Below are 22,670 nucleotides of genomic sequence, written 5' to 3'. Positions count from 1 at the left end.
ATGCAGCAGATTATATATAAACCGGATGTGCAAATGTCATGGATGTGCATTGGATGGTATCCGGTGCTGGCAAAAAGATTGTTGTATTTGTGCAGTAGTGTACTGGTAGTCCAGTTTGAACTGTATGGGATTAAAGTGCAGTGCGTATACTGTAAAGTGGGATTATGCTGTAGGTATATTAGTTTTGACTGTTCATTAGCCTGATAGCCTGAGGAAAAAAGCTATCCCTCAGTCGGCTAGTGCGGGATCGGATGCTGCGGAGACGTCTTCCTGAGGGCAGCAGAGAGAGCAGTCTGTGGGATGGGTGGCTGGAGTCACTGATGATCCTCCGGGCTTTCTTTATACACCGCCTGGTGTAGATGTCCTGGAGGGAGGGAAGCTCACCTCCAACAATGTGACGGGCAGTTCGCACGACCCTTTGCAGAGCTTTGCGGTTGCCAGCAGTGCTGTTTCCAAACCAGGCGGTGATGCAGCCTGTCAGGATGCTCTCCACAGTGCAGGTGTAGAATGATCTGAGGATGCTGGGGTTCATTCCAAACTTCCTCAGCCGTCTCAGGAAGAAGAGGCGTTGGTGTGTCTTCTTCAGCACTGCATCTGTGTGAGCGGACCATGTGAGATCCTCAGTGATGTGAACACCGAGGAATTTGAAGCTGTTTACTCGCTCCACAGGTGTCATGTCGATGGTGATGGGTGTGTGTTCTCTGCTCTGTCTCCTGAAATCCACCACCAGCTCCTTGGTCTTGTCGATGTTGAGTGAGAGGTGGTTCTCTTGACACCATTTAGTCAGGGTTCTCACCTCCTCTCTGTAGGCCGTCTCATCGTTGTCAGTGATCAGGCCTATCACCGTTGTGTCGTCAGCAAATTTGACGATGACGTTGGAGCTGTGTGTTGCTGTACAGTCGTGTGTGTACAGGGAGTACAGGAGTGGGCTGAGGACGCAGCCCTGAGGAGCACCAGTGTTGAGGGTCAGCGGGGATGAAGTGTTGTTGCCCATTCTGACCACCTGACATCTGCCTGTCAGGAAGTCCAGGATCCAGCTGCACAGAGATCCGTTTAGTCCCAGAGTCTGGAGCTTCTCAACCAGTGTGGCAGGCACTATGGTATTGAATGCTGAGCTGTAGTCCACAAACAGCATTCTCACATAGGTGTTCTTATTTTCCAGGTGGGAGAGAGCAGTGTGCAGGGTGAAGGCAATAGCATCGTCTGTGGAACGGTTTCTGCGATATGCAAATTGTAGGGGATCCAGTGAGTCAGGCAGCACAGAGCAGATGTAGTCTCTGATGAGTTTCTCAAAGCACTTGCTGAAGATGGGTGTCAGAGCAATGGGCCTCCAGTCATTCAAGCATGTGATTTTATTTTTCTTTGGTATGGGCACAATGGTGGATTTTTTGAAGCATGCGGGAACCACAGACAGAGAGAGGGAAAGGTTAAAAATGTCTGTGAAAACCCCGGCCAGTTGGAATGCGCATGCTCGGAGCACACGGCCTGGGATGCCATCGGGACCCACAGCCTTGCGGATGTTCACCCGTCGGAAGGATCGGGTTACATCTGCGACAGAAAAGGAAAGTGCGCTCGCCTCTTCTGCTACAGCCGCGGGAGCGCGCTCTGTGTGGGCGGTGTTGTGAGCCTCGAAACGAGCATAAAAGTTATTAAGTTCGTCCGGTACAGAGGCGGCAATGTTCACAGTAGCTGGTTTATTCCCTCTGAAATCTGTGATGTTGTTGATACCCTGCCACATGCTTCTTGCGTTGTTGGTTTTGAATTGTTCTTCAACTTTGTTTTTATATTGTCGTATGGCAGCTTTGATTGATTTCCTGAGATCGTAACTGGCTTGTTTGCGATCGTCAGAGTTTCCGGATTTAAAGGCAGATGTCCGCGCTGACAAGGCTGCTCGAACATCGCTGTTAATCCACGGTTTTTGGTTGGGGTAGATGCGGATTGTTTTTGTCGGTACTACATCCTCTACACACTTCCTGATGAAACGCGTTACAGTATCTGAGTACGCCTCTATGTCGTCATCAGACGCTGCCCGGAACATGTCCCAGTCCACGTGATCAAAACAGTCCTGTAGTATAGCGTCTGATTGGTCCGACCAGCATTGAATTGTCCTGAGGGCGGGTGCTTCTCGTTTCAGTTTCTGCCTATAAGCAGGCAGGAGCAGAACGGAAGTGTGGTCCGATTTGCCGAAAGGTGGGCGGGGGAGCGATTTGTAGGCGTCCCGGAATGGAGAGTAGCAGTGGTCCAGTACACGATCACCACGCGTGTTGATGGTGATGTGTTGAAAGTATTTTGGAGCTATTGTTCTGAAGTTGGCTTTGTTGAAGTCCCCCGTAACAATAAACGCTGCATCTGGGTACGCGGTTTCCTGCTCGCTTATATTCCCATACAGTTCCTTAAGTGCCTGGTCTGTGTTGGCTTGAGGGGGAATGTAAACAGCTGTGATTATGATCGCTGTAAATTCCCTCGGTAGCCAGAATGGTCGACACAGAAGCATATGAAATTCCAGATCAGGGGAGCAGGAGGATTTAATAGAGTGTAGGTTCCTGATACTACCTCTAGTAGCTTAATTGGATTTATACAGCCATACATGTTTGAGCGTGCAAGTTCGTCATGTAATTGTAGACTCGCGTTAGCGCTGCAGTGAGTTGAAACCTTCTCGTCGTCAAGGCGAGCGCGGCTCATGGTTGCTTAGCAACGGCAAAAAGCTCCGGTGCGCTTTGAAAGAAGAGAAAGCGGTACAGCTCGCGTTTATAGATGCGAATTGTGAACGCTCCATGTTTTTAAATGGTATGTATTCTGCCACATATTGATGTCTCTGGGCTAAGACCCGGGTATCCATTCACCCTAGAACCGTCCCTGCCTAGAATCTATATATCTAACATCACAGACATTCAAAAAGACAATGTCTAAGACCTCTAACCGTAGTTATTATAGTGTTAGGGGCGGGGCCACGCTCGATGGCTCCATTGCGTCATTGAGCCACCATTTTAGCACCGCCCAAAAAATCCTGAACACAGAATTGGTGACGGTTTAACTCCACAATTCAGTTCTACATAGTCTTTGTAATGCGTTTCAGCAATACACTTCTAACATTTGTAATGTGTTTAGAAACAATTCTCAGAATTCTCTTTACACGGACTTTAATGAAATCCATTGAAGTCAATACTAGTAATATTCAAATACAATTTCTAAAATATTGAAAATATGCATGAAACTGGTTTTTGCTGTAGTTCTTGTACAAGATTTAAATTTGAAAATAACAAACTATATTAATCCCTGCATTTTTTTTCCAGAAAGATGCAGTGGTAACCTTAACATTTTATTTTAAGTTTTAACATTTCTAAATGGTCTAAAGCAAAAGAGTTGTAAAAATTCTGAAAAACATTTAGAGCTTATAATGTTTAAAAATTATAACATATTACACAAATTTTATACTGATTTATTCATTATTTAAGTTTCATGTTTATGATTTTTTTTTCATGTAAGCTATAGCTTCTGACCTTTAAATCAAAACATACTCAAGATTTTATGGCATCAATTACTCCTTTATTTAATCAGAAACACAGTCTAAATATTATGTGTGTATTTTGCTTTAATTTTATTAGAAGTAGGCCAACAGCAGCCTCCTATGGAATTAACCCTTACTGAGCGGGCGTTAGGACCCAGGGGAGGCTGTCACTGCTGCCGCTGCACGTGCTATTACGGCTTACTCTATTACACACCGAACGCATCATTCTGTAGGTGCTTTCTCAGTTTAAATGCAGCGATCCAAAACAGTGAATCTAATCATCATTCAGGCAAGACTTTGCTTCAAGAACCAGCCACATTGTTGACGTGATCTAATCATGAGCACATGTGAGTTAATGTATTCCTCTTATCGGCAAGACATATCGGCATAATTTTTCATATCAGGCCGATACCGATATTTACATTTAAAGCCATTATTAAGCGATTCCGATACTGGTCTGATAATATCGTGCATCCCTATATTCATGGGTAAAAAGAAAAACAGATTTACAAATGGCTGGGCTGTTTCTTAAAATGGGTGAATTCAATAAGCTTGTCTAATACTACATATTAGCATTTCATCAAGAGGCTTGATTGTTTGACTGGTGTTAAGCAACTGGATCAAAGCTATGACGCAAAATATATTAGACCAATAAGACGAAAAACATTCACATCTCACCCACAGAAAAATGCACTGACCAAGTCAGCAACTTTTGTGCTGATACTTCACTATTCTTAGAAACCACTTTCTGCAAAATCATCCAGCCAAAATGCATTCATCTACTTTCTGCTTTAGTGTGAAACCCATCAGTACAGTACAGAATAATGTAGTTATGCTACTACCTAAAAGTTTTACTACTTGCAACTGATCATAGTAATTTGGATGTTAAAATACTATCTCCTAAAGCAGTTTAACATGCAGTGTCAACTAGAAGGAAACTGAAAAGTGCAACCTAAACCTTGCTCTGTTTGTCTGAGAGGCTGGCCTGTCCTGCCAAATTCTGCCTCAACCACTAACTTTTTACAACCAATGGCAGACAGAAACTGGTTTCAAAATAATCAGTTTACACAGTGGGAGTTATTTTTGTTTGAATATTTAAATCTCAATACCTTGAATTTGCTTTGAAATGGTTAATGAGAGGACCTTTTTTCTATGTTGCTTAATTTTATAATGCCAGCAAATTCAACTGCAAAAATAGAGGGATTTTTAATACTCTATAAATCTAGATATTATAACGTAACTGCTATAATGTAACAGATGATATTATATATTATGTCAGTATTTATAGAATATTCAAACACCTAAATAATTTAGCTTTTTTGTATATATTCAAATACTTTAGAATTTTCTTTGAAATGGGCACCAAAAGAAATATTAAGGTGCTTGAAAATTCCAAATAAATAAATACTTTTGTTTTTTACTAAAACACTTTTGAATTTGCTTTGAATGGGTAACAAGGGGGTTATATTTAGGGATGGGCATTTTCCCAAAATTTTGCATTCGAATATTTGGGCAGATAAAAAAAACGAATATTCGAATATTTGTTTATTTAAATGAGGTTTAATGAGAAAAACGTTATTTTTTAATTATCAAGTTGTCACGATTTCTGAACAAGCTTATGATTAACCGTTACACAACAATGTTCTGCAACAACGTTACATTATATTGCAAGGTTGTATTTTGGTTGAAAACATGTAAAAAAAAAAAAAAAAAAATACATTATATAAAAAAACAGCATTCAAGATCAAGCAGAGCAAATGGAAAAATCAAGCAGACTGTGCCAATTACAGTACAGAACGTGCTACATATACTCAAGTCGGCCTGTATTTATTGTGTTAACATTGTTTCACATGTTAATGCTGAGTGTGTTTGAATTTCAAGTGATTTCTTATTGTGGTGGTGATATGATAAATCAGTTTCACTAATTCATTTGATCAGAAGTAATTACATTTTGTCAGATCATTTAGATCAAAGTAAATCTAAACTTTGCGAGGCAGATGACGACATTCAGTGATAAAATACTATCAACTTGTTAACACGCTCCACGGCGCCACCCAGTACATGCAATTATAACTGCTTAGGATTTATCATGGATTCCCTGCATTTACTGCCAGCAAATAAACACCGTAAAATTCAAATAGTGTTTTTATTGCTCGAATAATAATTACAGACCGAATATTCGAATGTTCGACTACTCGTGCACACCCCTAGTTATTTTCTATGAATATTAGTGTTACTTGATTTCATATTGCCAGAAAAATCTAATATAAATCTATTATATAGAGCAGGGATCCTCAAATCTGGCCCACAAGATCCACTTTCCTGCAGAGTTTAGCTCCAACCCTAATCAAACACACCTGAGCATGCTAATCAGTGTCTTCAGAATCATTAGAAAATCACAGGTAGGTGAGTTTGATCAGGGTTGGAGTTAAACTCTGCAGCGCATTGGCCCTCCAGGGCAAGATTTGAGGAACCCTGATATAGAGGTTAGGGATGCACGATATTGGAATTCTGCCAATATTCGATATGCCGATATTCTTCAACTCATTTTGGCCGATATCGATGCCGATACCGATATATTTCCTTTTGTTTGGAAACAACACCAAGTCTCTCCTGTGCAGAAATTATAAGCAAATATTATTAATTTTGGTTAGTTTTTAACAAGAACTTATTTATTAGAATTAAATAAAAAATAAAGGTTTTTTAACAGTACATTGAAGCTTTGAAAATAAATATAAATTAACTATATCAATCGCTGCATTTTTTCCCCCAGAAAGATGCAGTGTTAACCCTAATATTTTATTTTAAGATTTAACATTTGTAGATGGTCTAAAACAAAAGAGTTGTAAAAATTCTGAAAATCTTTTAGAGCTCATGATTTGTTTAAAAAATAAAACGTTACACATTAATGAATAAATCAGTATATATATATATATATATATATATATATATATATATATATATATATATAAAATTATTTAATTTACAAGTGTCATGTTTGTGATTTTTTTTTCATGTAAGCTATAGCTTCTGACCATTAAATCAAAACATACTTATTTTATTACATCAATTACTGCCTTATTTAATCAGAAACACAGTCTAAATGTTATTTGTGTAGGATATTTTACTTTTAATTTAATTAGTAGTATTAATTAAATTAAGTAGGCCAACAGCGCCCCTACTATTAAAACTCCTTACCGAACGGGCATTAGGACCTGGGGGAGGCTGTCACTGCTGCCCCTGCTTGTGCTATAAATGTTTACTCTATCCCACACCGAACGCGTCATTCTGTACATGCCTTCACACATTAAATGCAGCGATCCAAAACAGTCAATCTATTCATCATTCAGACAAAACTTTGCTTCAAGAATGAGCCACATTGCTGACGTGATCTAATCGCTAGAACACCCTGAGCACATGCGAGTTAACCCCTTCCTCTTATCGGCAAGACATATCGGCATAATTTCGCATGTCAGGCCGATGCCGATATTTACATTTAAAGTCATTATCGGCCGATTTCGATATCAGTCCGATAATATCGTGCATCCCTAATAGAGGTACATCACTAATATGTCATGAATGTAACATTACTGATCACATACATGGTCAGGATCCCTTGGGCAGCTTAACAGAAGCGACATGTCTGTAGTCTCTGTTACACTGAAGTAAATTACTAAAATGCCTCAGCATAATCAGAGGAATGAGACGAATAAGTACATCCTGTGAAAGAGTATGAATAAGAGTCAAAAGAATGAGGAGGAGGAACTGGAAGCCCCCCTTCGTAAGGAATCCATTTCCTCTTTCAAAAAAAAAAAAAAAAAAGCAAGCATGAATAAATCGCAGTAAAAGTAACATCTGATAGCTTTGCCTCTGAGTGTAATTTATTAACACCACAAGTTTTTTGTTCTAATTTTAGGCATAGCTCTAAAACAGAAGCTTTTTCGAAATAATTGAGCATGACAAAAGAGTTAAACCGAACATATGTTGAAAATACACGGTGTTATCTCATCTAGTCCTGAAGGGTCCTAAAGCATCAGTGCAATCTTGAGACGCTGCCAACACTCAATGCTGAGAGCGCTATGACACAGCCCTCTCTCTCTGTGCCCTTCACTGATGACTCACATTACCCAATACCTCACAGCCCACTGGCGGAAATCTGACGGCTTCAGCAAACTCGGCTCGTGGTCTAAAGCCAATACAGTGAGTCTTTACTTAAGGTTCACAAGGCTTTGTGCTCCATTCACTTTAATCCATATGCATATGGCTAGGCGATATGGCCAAAATAATTTTTTCATATCAGTCATGATCGATAATTATCACGATAAATGTCAAGGCACGATAAAGGCAGATTTTTGCACCAAAGTGAAAGTTGTAGAAACCAGACTGTTAATTTTCCTGAAAATAAATATCTTAAAGGGATGGTTGACTGCTTTTTTTCTAGGCTTGATTGCGTTTATAGGGTGCAGTGTAACGTGTTAATGCTTCATTTGTTTAAAAACACATTATTTTTCACCGCTCTGTCCCTTCTCCTATGAACGCTCTAATGATTTCCTGTTTTTATGAAGCCCCTCTCTCAGAAATACACAATGGGCTCAGATTGGTTAGCTGGCTCAGTGTGTTATTCGCTAAACCGCCTCTAGTGCAGTCCAGAAACATCACGACCCTCACCTCAGAATGTGCTCCGGTTGTACTGTAACAGTGAGAAGTGTTTGCCTACAAGTATTGCTCACTACCACGGCAACCTGCATGTCCATTAGGGCTGTCAAAAACCATTTAGAATCTTTCGTCGAATTTAAAATAAAAATCCACATTCAAATTTTAAGTGTGCGTCAGGCAGCCTAATCAGTGGCGCACAAGATGCGATGAAGATGTAGGTAAGTGTCATTGCAATTGAATGTTTTTTTTTAGCCTATCCAGTTGAACCCATTGCATACGTTGTTCATTCAAAATACTGCGGAAAAAGAGAACAATGTGGAGATGTTGTTTACATCAAAACTGAAACCAAGCCGTAATATAAATATATATATATATATATATATATATATATATATATATATATATATATGTCAGTGTTAATTTTGGCAGGCATTTTTGATTTAGTCTTAGTCTTTATCTTGAGACGAAAATGCTTAATAGTCTTAGTCACATTTTAGTCATTTGAGTCTATCATAGTTTTAGTCGACGAAAAGTTTTGCATTTTTGTCAACTTTTAGTCATTACTTTTAGTCAAACTGCAGTTACCAACATTTATTTTGGAAGCTATTTTATATGTAGTATTCAAACAAAAATAGTCATTAATTCTTCTCTATTTAGACCAAATCAATTAAGCTTAGTTATGAGAAATTTGAATCAAGGATTGAATTTGGAAAAACTGGAATACATTTTAATTTTTTGGTAGAAATATAAATTAAACTCATTTTTCAGATACAGTAGGTTTACTTAACAAGTATACATTTATTTAACATCTTTTGTTGGTTAACATTTATGACAGATAATTAGGAATGCTGTCCATTTAAGACGGAAGGTATGTATGTAATAGCCTACTGACATACATTCAGTTTTCACCCACCTGCTTAAGCTCACTTAAACCATAACGGACTGTATTTCCGTGAGATACTCTACATGAGAGACATGTGGACTGCTGTGTGTGTATTTGAGCGCTGAGAACTGATCGCGCGCTGTATGAGAACTGAAGAAGTGGAGCGCGCGCGAAAGAGAGCACTTCTATCAGCGCGTTTCCACCTATCGCACCTTCACTGACTAAGTTAATCGACAATGAATTGTGACTCCCGGGAAAAATGGGACGTCTGGTCACCCACTCCCTAACCCTTCGGGTGCTGCGGCCATTGTTTCAGATCGCTAGTTCGCGTTTTGGTAGTCTATCCGTCCACTGCGGCTGCCATACTGAGACTAGATATGCAAACGCACCTTATCCAATGACAGAGACGCACATTTTGAAAGACAAGACAGTTAACTTAGCCTATAGGATGTATTTTGAGTGTCCGGTAGTCCTCAAATAACATTTTAGTCCCGTCTCGTCTTGTTAATGAAGACGCGCATAAATTTCGTCATAGTTTCTATCATCAGATATTAGTTTTAGCTCGTCAACGTCTCGTCCTTCGTCGTAGTCTTCGTCAACGAAATTAACACTGATATATGTATGCACATACAGTGGTGTGAAAAAGCGTTGGCCCCATTCCTGATTTTTTTTTTTTTTATTGCATGTTTAACACTTTAATATTTAAATTAGTTTGATCTGAAACATTAATCAAAGATAACACAAGTAAACAACATGCAGTTTAAAAAATTTTTTTATGAATGGAAAACAAAATCACAATCAAGAAATCACTTAAATAGGACCTGCCTGACAAAGTGAAGTAGACCAAAAGATCCTCAAAAGCTACACATCATGTTGCGATCCAAAGAAATTCAGGAACAAATGAGAAAGAAAGTAATTCAGATCTATCAGTCTGGAAAAGGTTATAAAGCCATTTATAAAGCTTTGGGACTCCAGCGAACCACAGTGAGAGCCATTATCCACAAATGGAGAAAACATGGAACAGTGGTGAACCTTCCCAGGAGTGGGCGGCCGACCAAAATTACCCCAAGAGCGCAGCGACGACTCATCCAAGAGGTCACAAAAGACCCCACAACAACATCTAAAGAACGCAGCGATTCCACCACTTGCCGCGTCCCGTGTGAAAAGGTCTTAACGCTTCTGGTGTGAGTTGGCAACGCGTGGAGGACAGAACAAACCCTTGTCGGAGCCATAATGCGCCGCAGATGCGTGCAGTGTGCAGTGGTTAGAGTTATGTCTTTTGTGTTTCGTCAACATCACGTTATCAATAAACATTCAGAAATAGAATATCAATTTTTGACATCTGTGAATCGATACAGAATCGTCCCCATCCGCATCGTGTACATCTAAGAATCAAATTTTTCCCCCACCTCTATTTTATTGTTATTGCCATTTCGTTCCCCTTTTGGCACATAAACATTATATCGAACTCTTCATATCGTTTTATCGAGGAAAATTATACCGGCGATAATTATTGTTATCGATTTATTGCCCAGACCTACATATGACTAAGAGTACAGCTATGAAAGCATGCTTGTAAAATTTTTAAATTCGTACCACGACAAAAACATTAGACCAACAGAGGCTCTAAACATCAGATCAACATCTTCGCTTACAATTCAACAATATTTTAGTAGGCTATATTCAACACACTGAATGTATTACAAAAAATATAACTTAAATATATTTTGATAAGTATTACATTTCATATTTATTAAAACCTCATATCCTGTTTATTATATTCATTCATAAAACAAAAATATATAAATAAACAAATAAAATCTGTTACATTTAGGCATTATTTGTTACTGTTTCAAAAGCTGTGTGTAGGTTATACATATTTTTATTTAGATGTTTGGCAAAAGCAAGAGATTTATTTCAACGTATATAATCCATATTATAACCTTGCATGCACACAGACTACAATGGAAATGGAAATGCTGCTTTTTTGCAAACTTAGTGACATTGTGATTTTTTGTGTGCATTATTCACAGCATGGATGGAAATACCCTAGGAAGTGAGAGTTTTACTTTGAACCACTGGACACAACAGCTCTAACAGAGTACCCGAGAAGTTTCAAAAGACCTGACATTCAGAGGCTGTCAAACAAAATAACCACGAGTTAGAGAAACCAGACTGAAAAAAGCCAGACTCACCTGCATCGTGAGAAGCCAGGGCTCGCAGCATCTTGCCAGCGCTGCGTCTGGTCTGTCGCTCCTTGTTGCAGAGCAGCTCCATGAGCAGGTCGAGAGCACCGGTCTCCTTGAAGACTCCTACCAGCGAGCCGATACTGGCGTAGGCGCTCAGCACGTGGATGGTGTGTGTGATGCTTATCCCGAAGTCGCTGTTCTTGGCCATCTGCTTCTGGGCGCGGCGCACGAGATTCTTCACGTCGTCTTTCATGTCCAACAGCTCTCCCTCGTCAAAGGTGACATCTGTGGGGAACTGGCCACTGGGCCGCTCCTCTTCCTCCAGCAGAGGCCTCTGGGAGTCAGTCTTGCGCTTGCCTAGCAGAGTGGGGCAGTTGGCGTAGACGTCTTCTGTGGACATCCACATGAGGATGCTCTCGCTCTTGCTCTCTCCTGAGGTGGAGCCACCGGAGCCTCCGCCACCTGAACTGCTGCTGCTGCCACCGCTCGCCTCATTGCTGCAGCCTGAGCTGCTGCTATCATCCACAGCCAGCAGGCTCCAGCGAATCAGGTACTCCGTCTGGCCGTCGTGAGTCCTCCTCTGACGGATAAGCTCCTCTGGGTAAGCCTGCAGCTTCGGGCCCAGCTGAACCAGCAGGTTACCGTTGCGGCGCTCACCCACCATGATAGCTGAGGATACAAAGAGTGATATAATGAGGATGTGAGACCTGTGCTGGCAAAATGAGTCGGAAGCGCACCGTGTAATTTTGAGCTACAGGCAAAAGAAGTGAATAAAATTTCAATTTTGGTTGAATTTGAGGTTTCCACAAAAGCGATCCCAATGCTCCAAATAGTAATTAAACATCTAAAATTATCTTTATTTGTATGTTTCCTAAAAGGAGTACCTTTTTCTCTGCTCACTTCTGGATGAGTAGTAGTAGTAGTAGCTATATATTTTTATTTAATGCCATGTCAGCATCTTAGGCTATTTTCATGGCAAAAACAATAAAAAAAGTACAACAAATACAATAAAAACCAGCAAACAAATGAACACGTTATATTACATTAACATATGATAAAGATTCCTTTTCAGGCAAAATTATACTAAATAACTCCAAGTGAGTTCATAAAAGAGTTTTCTACACTCATTAAAAGCTGGACAGTCCAATAAAATGTTTGACAGAAAGGGGAATATTAAAGGGGAAGTTTCTGTCATCATTTACTCACCCTCATATTGTTCCAGATCCATAAGATTTTGGATTGAGCAATATAGTCCAAATCTTTTGAAAAGACACGATCACTTTATATGACAAGCAAAATTGCAATATGATCCAATTTTGGACCCACCGGTGGGTCCAGAGCTCAAATGGTTAATGCAGGCGTTTATTCATATATAATATTAATCAATGTACAGTTGGTAAACAATATCTGAACTGTACTTGCTTGACAACCTCATTGGTTCTCATGCGTCAACGAGCATGTTGGAGTTTCTGTTTACCATATTTGATGTTTTTATGATCTTTTTGAAGCATTTTCAAGTTTTTGCACCTCAAGCATGTTTGAACTTCAGTAAAAATGCATGTTGTATGAACCTTTTGAAGAATCAAAGGTTTGGGTGAATGGGCTTTCAGTGGGGGGACAAAAATCTCTCGGGTTTCATTAAAAATATCTTCATTTGTGTCTCTAAGACAAGCGTAAGTCTTATGAGTTTGGAACGATATGAGACAACAATGTTGGGAATGACGAGGATGAGTAAATGACAGAATTGCCATTTTTGGGTGAACTATCTGAAAATTTCAAACAAGATAAGACAAGACTAAGGTGTTAGGATGTTTCTGTAATATACGCATAATCAAGTGTCACATTAAAGAGATACTTCACACTAAAATTATTTTTTTCCCATAAAACAAAGGCATCAAAACTACCTAATTTTCTACACCCAAGTCTAGGATATTAGTCACTCCACCTAACATCTCCTCATGACTCAGTCATGCATGACAAGAGGGGAGTAAAAAAAATGAAAGATGCTTTATTTTGGGTAATTTTAATAATTTGCCAGCATCACCAGAACATCAATTGTTACTTATCTCTAACAAAGTTTAAACTTTATAAAGAAAGCTTACGTACGTACACAGTTTACATGTAAACTAGGTCTATTACCTCTCACAGCTGCTGTCATCCGCTAGCGATGCTGCTAAACAGCGACACGTGGGCCTGGTGTGTTCAGGCGTGTTTGACTAGCGCTCAGCGGAGGATCCACTCACCTCAGCCCGCTCTGAGCTCGCATCCGACGGCGGCTAAACCCTTCCAGCCGCGCTGCTTTTTCTCCTGAGACGCGGTTAAAGAGCTGAGCAAGTGCGCATTAGCGCTAACATAAACACTGCGAGCGGGCAACACAACGCGACGCGTCGAACTGAAACGCGTTTAAAAAAAAACTTTATAGAGTGAAAGCCGCGTCGTGCGGCTTCGAGGCCGTTCTAGTTAGCTGCGTCGCGTCGCTAGCAGGATACATATGCTGTAACTAGCTGTCAGTGCGGCCTCTGTGTCAAAAAGAATAAAAAGCCCTGAGAGAGCCGCAGAGCTCCGCTTGGACTCACCTCCGGTGTTGCAGGGCCTCCCCTCCTTCTCGACTTTCTCCCGGGGTGGATGGAGTTTTCTTCTCCGTGGTAGCGTATCGTTGCCCAGCCTGAAGTCGTTTTTGCTGCCTGTTGTACAGGTATGAGTTCAGCTCGCCTGTGCGCCAATGTCTGGGTGCAGCAACACATTACTGCCGTCTGCAGGCGTGGAGGAACAACAACAGCCCTAATACTTTTTATTATTTATGCTATATTGTCAACAAATAGCATGTGCAAAAAATCCGAGATGCAAAGTTCAGGGTACTTTGAACAAAAAATTATTCCTGAAGAATAAATCAAAACTAAAGTGCACGTGCACAAACAACAATGAATACGTATTGCATTTTCAATTAATTGTTCAGTTGATTCAGTTAATCATCTGATGTCTCATCTGTTTTGTGCCTTGATTTCCTTAATTATTGTAATCTTTAGCACTGAAGATAGTCCAGCCAGGACTGAAACGTTTGCTTTTGTGTGTGTGCACTTTAGTTGTTGTAGTTACCTCTTTGTAAATCTTCAGGAATACATTTTTGTTCAAAGGACCTTGAACTTTGCATTTTGTTTGGTGTGCAGATTTTTTATTTTTTTTTGCCTTTCCTTCTTGTATTTTTCTCTATTGATTGAATCTACGCACCCGATTATAAACATATTTGTTTTATTTAATTGGTGCAGAATTTGTTCTTTTTTTAACAAATATAATGTACAATGCCATCTCCCACTGTACAGCAAAGAACATTTCACATGCATCAACAAGAAGGAAAAAGAGGGAAAAAAGGAGAGAGGGTACAGAAGCATCAGTTTACAGACAAATATATATAGAACATATTTTACACTTTATATATTTTACACTACAGAAAATTTACTTTGCAAGTAAGCACCATTGAATGTTTTTTGTTTTTATGTGAAAATGTTAAACCAACATCCTTTAAAGAGCGATCCTTCATATAATAACTCCAAATCACATGTTTCTAAGATAAGGAAAATGTTTTAAATATATTATCAACAATAAAACCTCCACATTATTTAAAAAAATGCTGAGTTTATTGGCAGGACCAAAATAAATGAGAAATTGTTTCAGTGGAACATTCACAAAAAGAGCATTTTAAATCAATATCAATTAAAACATTTTTGTAGAAATTCTTTTGTTGGATAAACTCTATGAATTAATTTACAACCCGAATTCCGGAAATGTTGGGACGTTTTTTTAAATTTGAATAAAATGAAAAATAAAAGATTTTCAAATCACATGAGCCAATATTTTATTCACAATAGAACATAACAAATGTTTAAACTGAGAAATTTTACAATTTTATCCACAAAATGAGCTCATTTCAAATTTGATACCTGCTACAGGTCTCAAAATAGTTGGGACGGGGGCATGCTTACAGCATCTCCTCTTCTTTTCAAAACAGTTTGAAGACGTCTGGGCACTGAGGTTATGAGTTTCTGGAGTTTTGGTGTTGGAATTTGGTCCCATTCTTGTCTGACATAGGCTTCCAGCTGCTGAAGAGTTTGTGGTCGTCTTGGACGCATTTTTCGTTTAATGATGCACCAAATGTTCTCTATAGGTGAAAGATCTGGACTGCAGGCAGGCCAATTCAGCACCCGGACTCTTCTACTATGAAGCCATGCTGTTGTAATAGCATAGTATGTGGTTTTGCATTGTCCTGCTGAAATAGACGTCATCTGGAGGGGAGCATATGTTGCTCTAAAACCTTTATATACCTTTCAGCATTCATAGTGCCTTCCAAAACATGCAAGCTGCCAATACCGTATGCACTTATGCACCCCCATACCATCAGAGATGCTGGCTTTTGAACTGAATGCTGTTAAAACACTGGACGGTCTCCCTCCTCTTTAGCCCGGAGGACACGGTGTCTGTGATTTCCAACAAGAATGTCAAATTTGGACTCATCTGACCATAGAACACTTGTCCACTTTGAAACCGTCCATTTTAAATGAGCCTTGGCCCACAGGACACGACTGCGCTTCTGGACCATGTTCATATATGATAGAGCTTTAGTTGACATCTGCAGATGGCACGGCGGATTGTGTTTACAGACAGTGGTTTCTGGAAGTATTCCTGGGCCCATTTATTAATGTCAATGACAGAATCAAGCCAATGAGTGATGCAGTGTCGTCTGAGGGCCCGAAGACCACGGGCATCCAACAAAGGTCTTCGGCCTTGTCCCTTACGCAGAGATTTCTCCAGTTTCTCTGAAACTTTTGATGATGTTATGCACTGTAAATAATGAGATTGCAAAGCCTTTGCAATTTGACGTTGAGGAACATTGTTTTTAAAGTATTCCACAATCTTTTTACACACTTTCACAGATTTTTTTATTTTTTTTTTATTTAACCTTTATTTAACCAGAAGAGACTCTCTGAGATTAAAAATCTCTTTCGCAGGAGTGTCCTGGCCAAAATGGGCAGCAATACATCAATTTCATCACAGAATGTTACAACACAAACAAGCTAGAGACACTTAAAAACAGTTACATATCATTGAGTCGATTTCCATTTGCCGGATGACGACTTTAAAATGATCCAAAGACAGCAAATTCTGTAATTTCAATTTCGACTGCAGAAGATTCCAGTCAGTCGGAGCTGCGTACATAAAAGCCTTTTTACCTAATTCAGATCGAACAAAAGGAATAGAAAGAGTATAACAATTTTGTGAGCGAAGAAAGTATTTCTCAACGATTTTCTGTTTTAAAAGACAGCAGAGATATGAGGGCAACAACCCCAAAATGGCTTTATAAATAATTAAATACCAGTGCATTTTTCTTCTAATAAACAAAGAAGACCAACCTACTCTGTTATACAATATACAATGATGAGTTGAAGGTTTACAGTCTGATATAAATCTTAAAGCACCATGATAAACGGCGTCTAAAGAGGAAAGAAGACTTGATGGCGCGAACTGATACACTACATCACCGTAATCAAGCACGGGTAAAAAAGTAGTAGTAACCAATTTCTTTCGTACATTAAATGAAAAACAAAAATTGTTCCTAAAATAAAACCCAAGCTTAATTTTCATTTTTTTTTTCAGTTGAGTAATGTGAGAGCTGAAAGATAATACATCATCCACAATAATGCCAAGATATTTGTACTCTTTTACAATTCGATCACGGTACCATGTAGGGTCTGAAGAGAGGATAAATTATTGTCAGATTTTTTAGAACCTGAGAACAACATATACTTGGTTTTATCAACATTCAGAACAAGTTTTAAACTGTGAATCCGTGACTGAATGATATCAAAGGCTGACTGAAGCTTAAAAATGGCTTGTTGACCAGAAGAAGCACTACAATACATGACAGAATCATCTGCGTAGAAATGAAAGTTGGCATCCTGAATGTCATAATCAAGACTGTTTATATAAATAGTAAATAAAAGGGGGCCCAGCACAGATCCTTGGGGAACACCTTTGGCAATCACCAATGAATCAGATAATTTACCCTCAGCTTGTACACACTGAGTCCTTCCACTTAAATAGTTTGTAAACCAGGAAATAACATCACTTGATAAACCAACACTCTTCAATCTAAGCAGCAATATTTCATGATCCACTGTGTCAAAAGCCTTTGACAAGTCAATAAAAAGAGAAGCACAAAAATCACCATTATCAATCGAGCCCACGATATCGTTTAGAACTTTCAATACAGCTGTTGTAGTACTGTGTTTTTTACGAAACCCAGATTGATTAATCGACAACACTTTGTTTGCATTCAAGTAACATGTCAACTGCATTGGAGAGCCTCTGCCCATCTTTACTTCTGAGAGACTCTGCCTCTCTAAGACATCCCTTTTATAGCTAGACCTGATGTCAATTAACTTAATTAGTTTCTAGATGTTCTCCCAGCTGAATCTTTTCAAAATTTCTTGCTTTTTCAGCCCTTTGTTGCCCTCGTGCCAACTTTTTTGAGGCATCAAATTTGAAATGAGCTCATTTAGTGGATAAAAGTGTAAACTTTTTCAGTTTAAACATTTGTTCTGTTCTCTATGTTCTATTGTGAATAAAATATTGTCTCATGTGATTCGAAAGTCTTTTAGTTTTAATTTTATTCAATGAAATACCATTTTATTCAATAAAAAGTCCCAACATTTCCGGAATTTGGGTTGTATATGAGATTTCCTTAAACTTATTTGTAAGGAAAGGTAATGACCAAATTTGATTCCAATTTTACATGATTAAAGATATTGTTCCAGTAGAAAATAAAAGGCGTAGAAATCAAAAACAAGGATCTAGTTTTATAGTTGTTAGGAGTAGCCCTAGCAAGCTGTTCCTTATTATATGTTTGTGAAGATTCTTATAGCCTACCTCTGCATGTGAATATATATATATATATATATATATATATATATATATATATATATATATATATATATAAATAAAATCTTAATGCTCCAAAACTGTACCCGTTTTAATGGAATTCACCTTTAATATTGCTTCTACATACATATACAGTTTGTCTTCTACTTTTTAAACACTGGATGGCAGTGTTGCAATTGAGAATCTGAATAAAGTTTGCAAAAACAACACCTAACCTGCTGTGGTCCAGACCCAAATACTGTCTTGTTTTATATTATCCTGCTAAAATTGCTGCTGCAAAGTTATTCCCCCCAGTTATTGCAAACTTAATTTCTACAAGGGGTCTAATTTCTGCAAACCACCAACTTTATGCATAATCAACTATTCAGCTTTTCCCTCTATTTTTATTAGTTTGATAAGGCAGGTGGGGTTATATTGCCCATACTTGGGCTTTGATTATGAATGATGATAAAGATTTGGCCTGCTATAGTGCAAGATAAACATCATGTTATACTCATATTTTCATTCTTTCTTGTCTCTTGCTTAAAAAAATATAAAATATGTATTAATAAATAGGAATCAGATTTGCTTGTAAGAAAATGGGTAATCAGAATCAGACATGCAAAATCAAGATAAGTGCACCCCTAAATTTAAGAATGTTTGAAATGAAGAATTAAGACATGAATATTAGTATTGCAATTTTACAATATGATAAAGATTAGCTTAAATATTACAGCTACCTTTGAAGTTCTATAATTTAAATAGCTATAGCTGACTTAATGTCAGTTTTTTGTGCAAAATTATTTATATTGCAGCCTATTTGTTTTATGTTGTAAAGCTATGCAGTTTCTGTGTGAATGGTCGGTGGTGGAATTGGCTGGCACCAGATAAAATCTTGCCAAATTAGTCAGGGCCAGCCCTGTTCCTAACTCTCTTGCACGCAAATCTTAAAACAATAATTAACATGCAAGTTTTTGACATGAAGATTTAATGTTCAAACAATATTGATGTAGACAGCAACAATTTCACTGTAATTTGTCTGTTTAGATTGTGGCTCAGAGCTGGATAAAACAAAGAACAGGAATAATTTTGGAAGGAAGATAAATATTTAGCCTATCTTCATATCTCAATCTTTTCTCCTCCATCTATATTGTCTAATATAAAGATTTTATTTTAATTTTGTTATTCATTTGTTTGCCTATGCACATGCTGTCATAATTTGATCTCAATGTGTGATGGAATTAGTTTAATTTATAAACCAAATTTCTTGTCCTGGCTTCTGATTGGTCAACAACACACATAGCCTAACAACAGCGGGAACAGCTGTTCGCCATATGTGACCCTGGACCACAAAACCAGTCTTAAGTCACTGGGGTATATTTGTAGCAATAGCCAACAATACATTGCATGGGTCAAAATTAGTGATTTTTCTTTTATGCCAAAAATCATTAGGACATTAAGTGAAGATCATGTTCCATGAAGATATTTTGTAAATTTCCTACTGTAAATATATCAAAATTAGTTTTTGAGTAGTAATATGCATTGCTAAGAACTTCATTTGGACAACTTTAAAGGCGATTTGATCAATATTTAAATTTTTTGCACCCTCAGATTCCAGATTTTCAAATAGTTGTATCTCAGATAAATATTGTCATATCCTAACAAACCATACATCAATGGAAAGCTCATTTATTCAGCTTTCAGATAAATTTATAAATCTCAGTTTTGAAAAATTGACCCTTATGACTGGTTTTGTGGTCTAGGGTCACATATCACTGTGCAACCCCCACAGATATTTCCCCCTAATAAAATAGTATATATAGCTTAATTATAATGTGTATTATGTGGCATCGCTTTTATAAAAGCAATAAGATCTTGCGGTATCGTGAATATATTTATTACACCCTTTAGTTGCAAGTCATAATATAAATGGTATGCGCTGTTGTTGTATTGTTACCTAGTATAAATTGGAATTAAGCACAATAAATAAATAAATATATAAATCATGAAAACAAACGGTCCTGTCCTGTGCAATCTTTAGGACCCAGGGGAACTCGAGCGCATCCATATAAAGAGCGCAGATGAGGAGAAAGCAAGTGCATTATAGTGCTTGGACATCGACGCGTCTTTTCGCTTTATATAACTAGTCTTACCGCAGTCGTATTAAAACGGCTGGCAAAATGCAGTATAATCGACATCGTGTCCGCATGAAAGGTTTTTGTTGGTGATTTTTTCCTCCGCTCTTGATAGATGACTTCTCGAAACGGGGACAAAAACTGGTCACTTGCACTTTTTATTTATTACTCTGCTCCAAAATTAACATTGTGAACGGATATAAGCCTCGAACGTTTCAGCAGTCATTGAGATTATTCAGATGAACATTAACTGACTGCTATACCAGCTCACCTTGGAAGGTAAGTTACCAGTCTGATCACGAACTTGTACAGCAAATGAATGATTGCACCAAGATGACATCAGTGCATCACAGCCTTTCTGAAGCCTGGCAACAGAAACCTTTCTCGGGGTCTGTTTGTCACCCTTCATCTCATTCTTGCACTGGTGCATTTTACGCATAGGACCATAAAGCAAAACTCACTTGATGCACAGGTTGATTGATTGATGACTGTAATGGTGAAGGATTATATGTTCATTAAATAATTAATCTTGCATTGATGTGTATGTTTGGTTCTTCTATACGACATATTTACTAGGTTCTGTGCCTCAGCCAGATTTGAGTCCATGAATAGATCTAGGACGCAGGTCTGTTTTTGATTGCTTTGTTTTTTCAGAATAGTCTTGCAGTGCAAAACCCTTCGGATTCATGTTTTGGTTTGTGAAAATTATATATTTTAGTTATGAAATGAGCTTTAATTGAGGGTTTGAGAGAAAATAAGAGTTCAAATTACATAATACTGGATAAAAAAAATCACGTAAAAAAAAAAAAAAAAAACTAATGTTCCATACAGAAAAACTTGCTTTGAAAAATAAGGAGTGGGAAAAATGCTGGGGTAGCCTACTGAATAATCATGGCCTATTGCCATGTGCTGTTATTCAGCAGCGTAAAGTGAAAGTTTTTATACAGGTTCCCTGAACAATTAGTTAATATTGTGTAGGCTATTTGGCAAGCAAGTTGCATACATTTCTTGTTTGCTTTACCACGCAATGCACAGACTAAATGCGATCTGGATCGGCATACAGGATGGAGCAGAGCCACAGAGCTTTCCTTCCCTTCCGCTTAAAGCATTAGTGATGACTGGGCTTGAGATCCATTTCCGGCTTTCCATTTCCCAGGTGAAAACGTTAGGGCTTTTTAATCGACTCCGATAGCTGGTTCGACAGAATTGATTCAATTTCTGATTTTGTATTCTCTCTCTCTCTCTCTCTCTCTTTATAGTATATATATATATATATATATATATATAGCCTACATACATATATCAATTTTTATAAAGACTGAGGGAATTCGCCACCCAACACCTCGGAATTAAGAAATCAATTGTTACACGTCTGTTTAGTTTTTGAGAGAAAAATCCAAAGCTTGACTTTCAAAAAGTTGTAATTTTATTATGTGCGATTTGAGATTACCCACATCAGCCAATAACTTTAGGTTACTCACGTAACCCCGGTGCTCTGATAACATGAGTGAGGTATCTCACTATGGGAATCGCCTCAGTTGACAGACCAATCACGACAGTAATGAGGGAGTCCCGCCTCCCCAATATATACCACTGCATAACGGTCCCTACTTCATTCTCAGCATATCTCTTCCCCGTGCTACTGCAAGGAGGGAAGTGTGGTGAGATACCTCACTCATGTTATCAGAGAACCGGGGTTACGTGAGTAACCTAAAGTTCTCTTTCAAACATTTGTTCGGTATCTCACTATGGGATATAGACAACTCCCGTATTGCAGATATGCTGTCCTAAGCAGGCATGCCAACCAACTCAGTAGTGTGTGATACATAATAACACAAGCCCTTCATGTATTATTTACAGAATAGGATGGAGACATGTGAAATAAAAGGACGGAATGAGCCAACGAAGGCTCTGTGATATCCAGCCTATAAAATCTGACAAAAGTGTGTGGCGAAGCCCAGCTCGCCGCCACACAAATGTCCTGAGTTGAAACGCCGTTAAACAACGCCCACGAGGTGGATAACCCACGGGCATTATGAGCCCTCAGCCCCTCTGGAGGACTTAGACCCATGCTATTATAACTTTATTATTAGCTATTATAGCTTCCACCAGCCAGTGGGACAGGCGCTGACGAGAAATAGGTTTACCCTTATGAGAATCAGCCCATGAAACAAATAACTGATTACGCTTTCTTAATCCCTTTGCCCTGTCCACGTAATGACACAACGCACGGTCAGGGCACAAACAATGAAGCCGCTCTTCTTCCGACGAGGAAAAAGGCGGGGGATGAAAAACCAGTAAATCCACCTGTCCACAGGCGAAAGCTGACTCGCTCACCTTAGGCACAAATGCTGGATTAGTCTTGAGAGATACTCGCGAGAAATCCG

At 38.6% G+C, this 22,670-nt stretch overlaps 2 protein-coding genes across 9 annotated transcripts in view; one reads left to right on the top strand and one right to left on the bottom strand.

Annotated features, from left to right (window-relative positions):
• Nucleotides 1–13,993, bottom strand: part of LOC306882819 (cullin-9-like) — a 62,826-nt gene extending 48,833 nt beyond the window's left edge. For all 8 annotated transcript variants that reach the window (XM_079437732.1, XM_079437734.1, XM_079437733.1 and 5 more), the window contains exons 1-2: nt 13,813–13,993; nt 11,243–11,905 (exon numbers count right to left, since the gene is read on the bottom strand). In XM_079437732.1, the coding sequence (XP_079293858.1) occupies nt 11,243–11,900 (658 nt within the window). In that variant the 5' untranslated portion in view covers nt 11,901–11,905; nt 13,813–13,993. The remainder of the gene's footprint in view (nt 1–11,242; nt 11,906–13,812) is intronic.
• A 6,217-nt stretch (nt 13,994–20,210) lies between these two features.
• LOC306882444 (synapse differentiation-inducing gene protein 1-like) overlaps nt 20,211–22,670 on the top strand; it is a 41,812-nt gene continuing 39,352 nt past the window's right edge. Inside the window, exon 1 of the mRNA XM_079437059.1 lies at nt 20,211–20,562. The gene's annotated coding sequence lies outside the window, so the exon portion shown is untranslated. The remainder of the gene's footprint in view (nt 20,563–22,670) is intronic.

This window comes from Barbus barbus (genome assembly GCF_936440315.1).
Source record: "Barbus barbus genome assembly, chromosome: 16".
Taxonomy (NCBI): Eukaryota; Metazoa; Chordata; class Actinopteri; order Cypriniformes; family Cyprinidae; genus Barbus; species Barbus barbus.
Note: the sequence above shows the minus strand (reverse complement) of the source record. Positions and strands in the feature narration are given on the sequence as shown.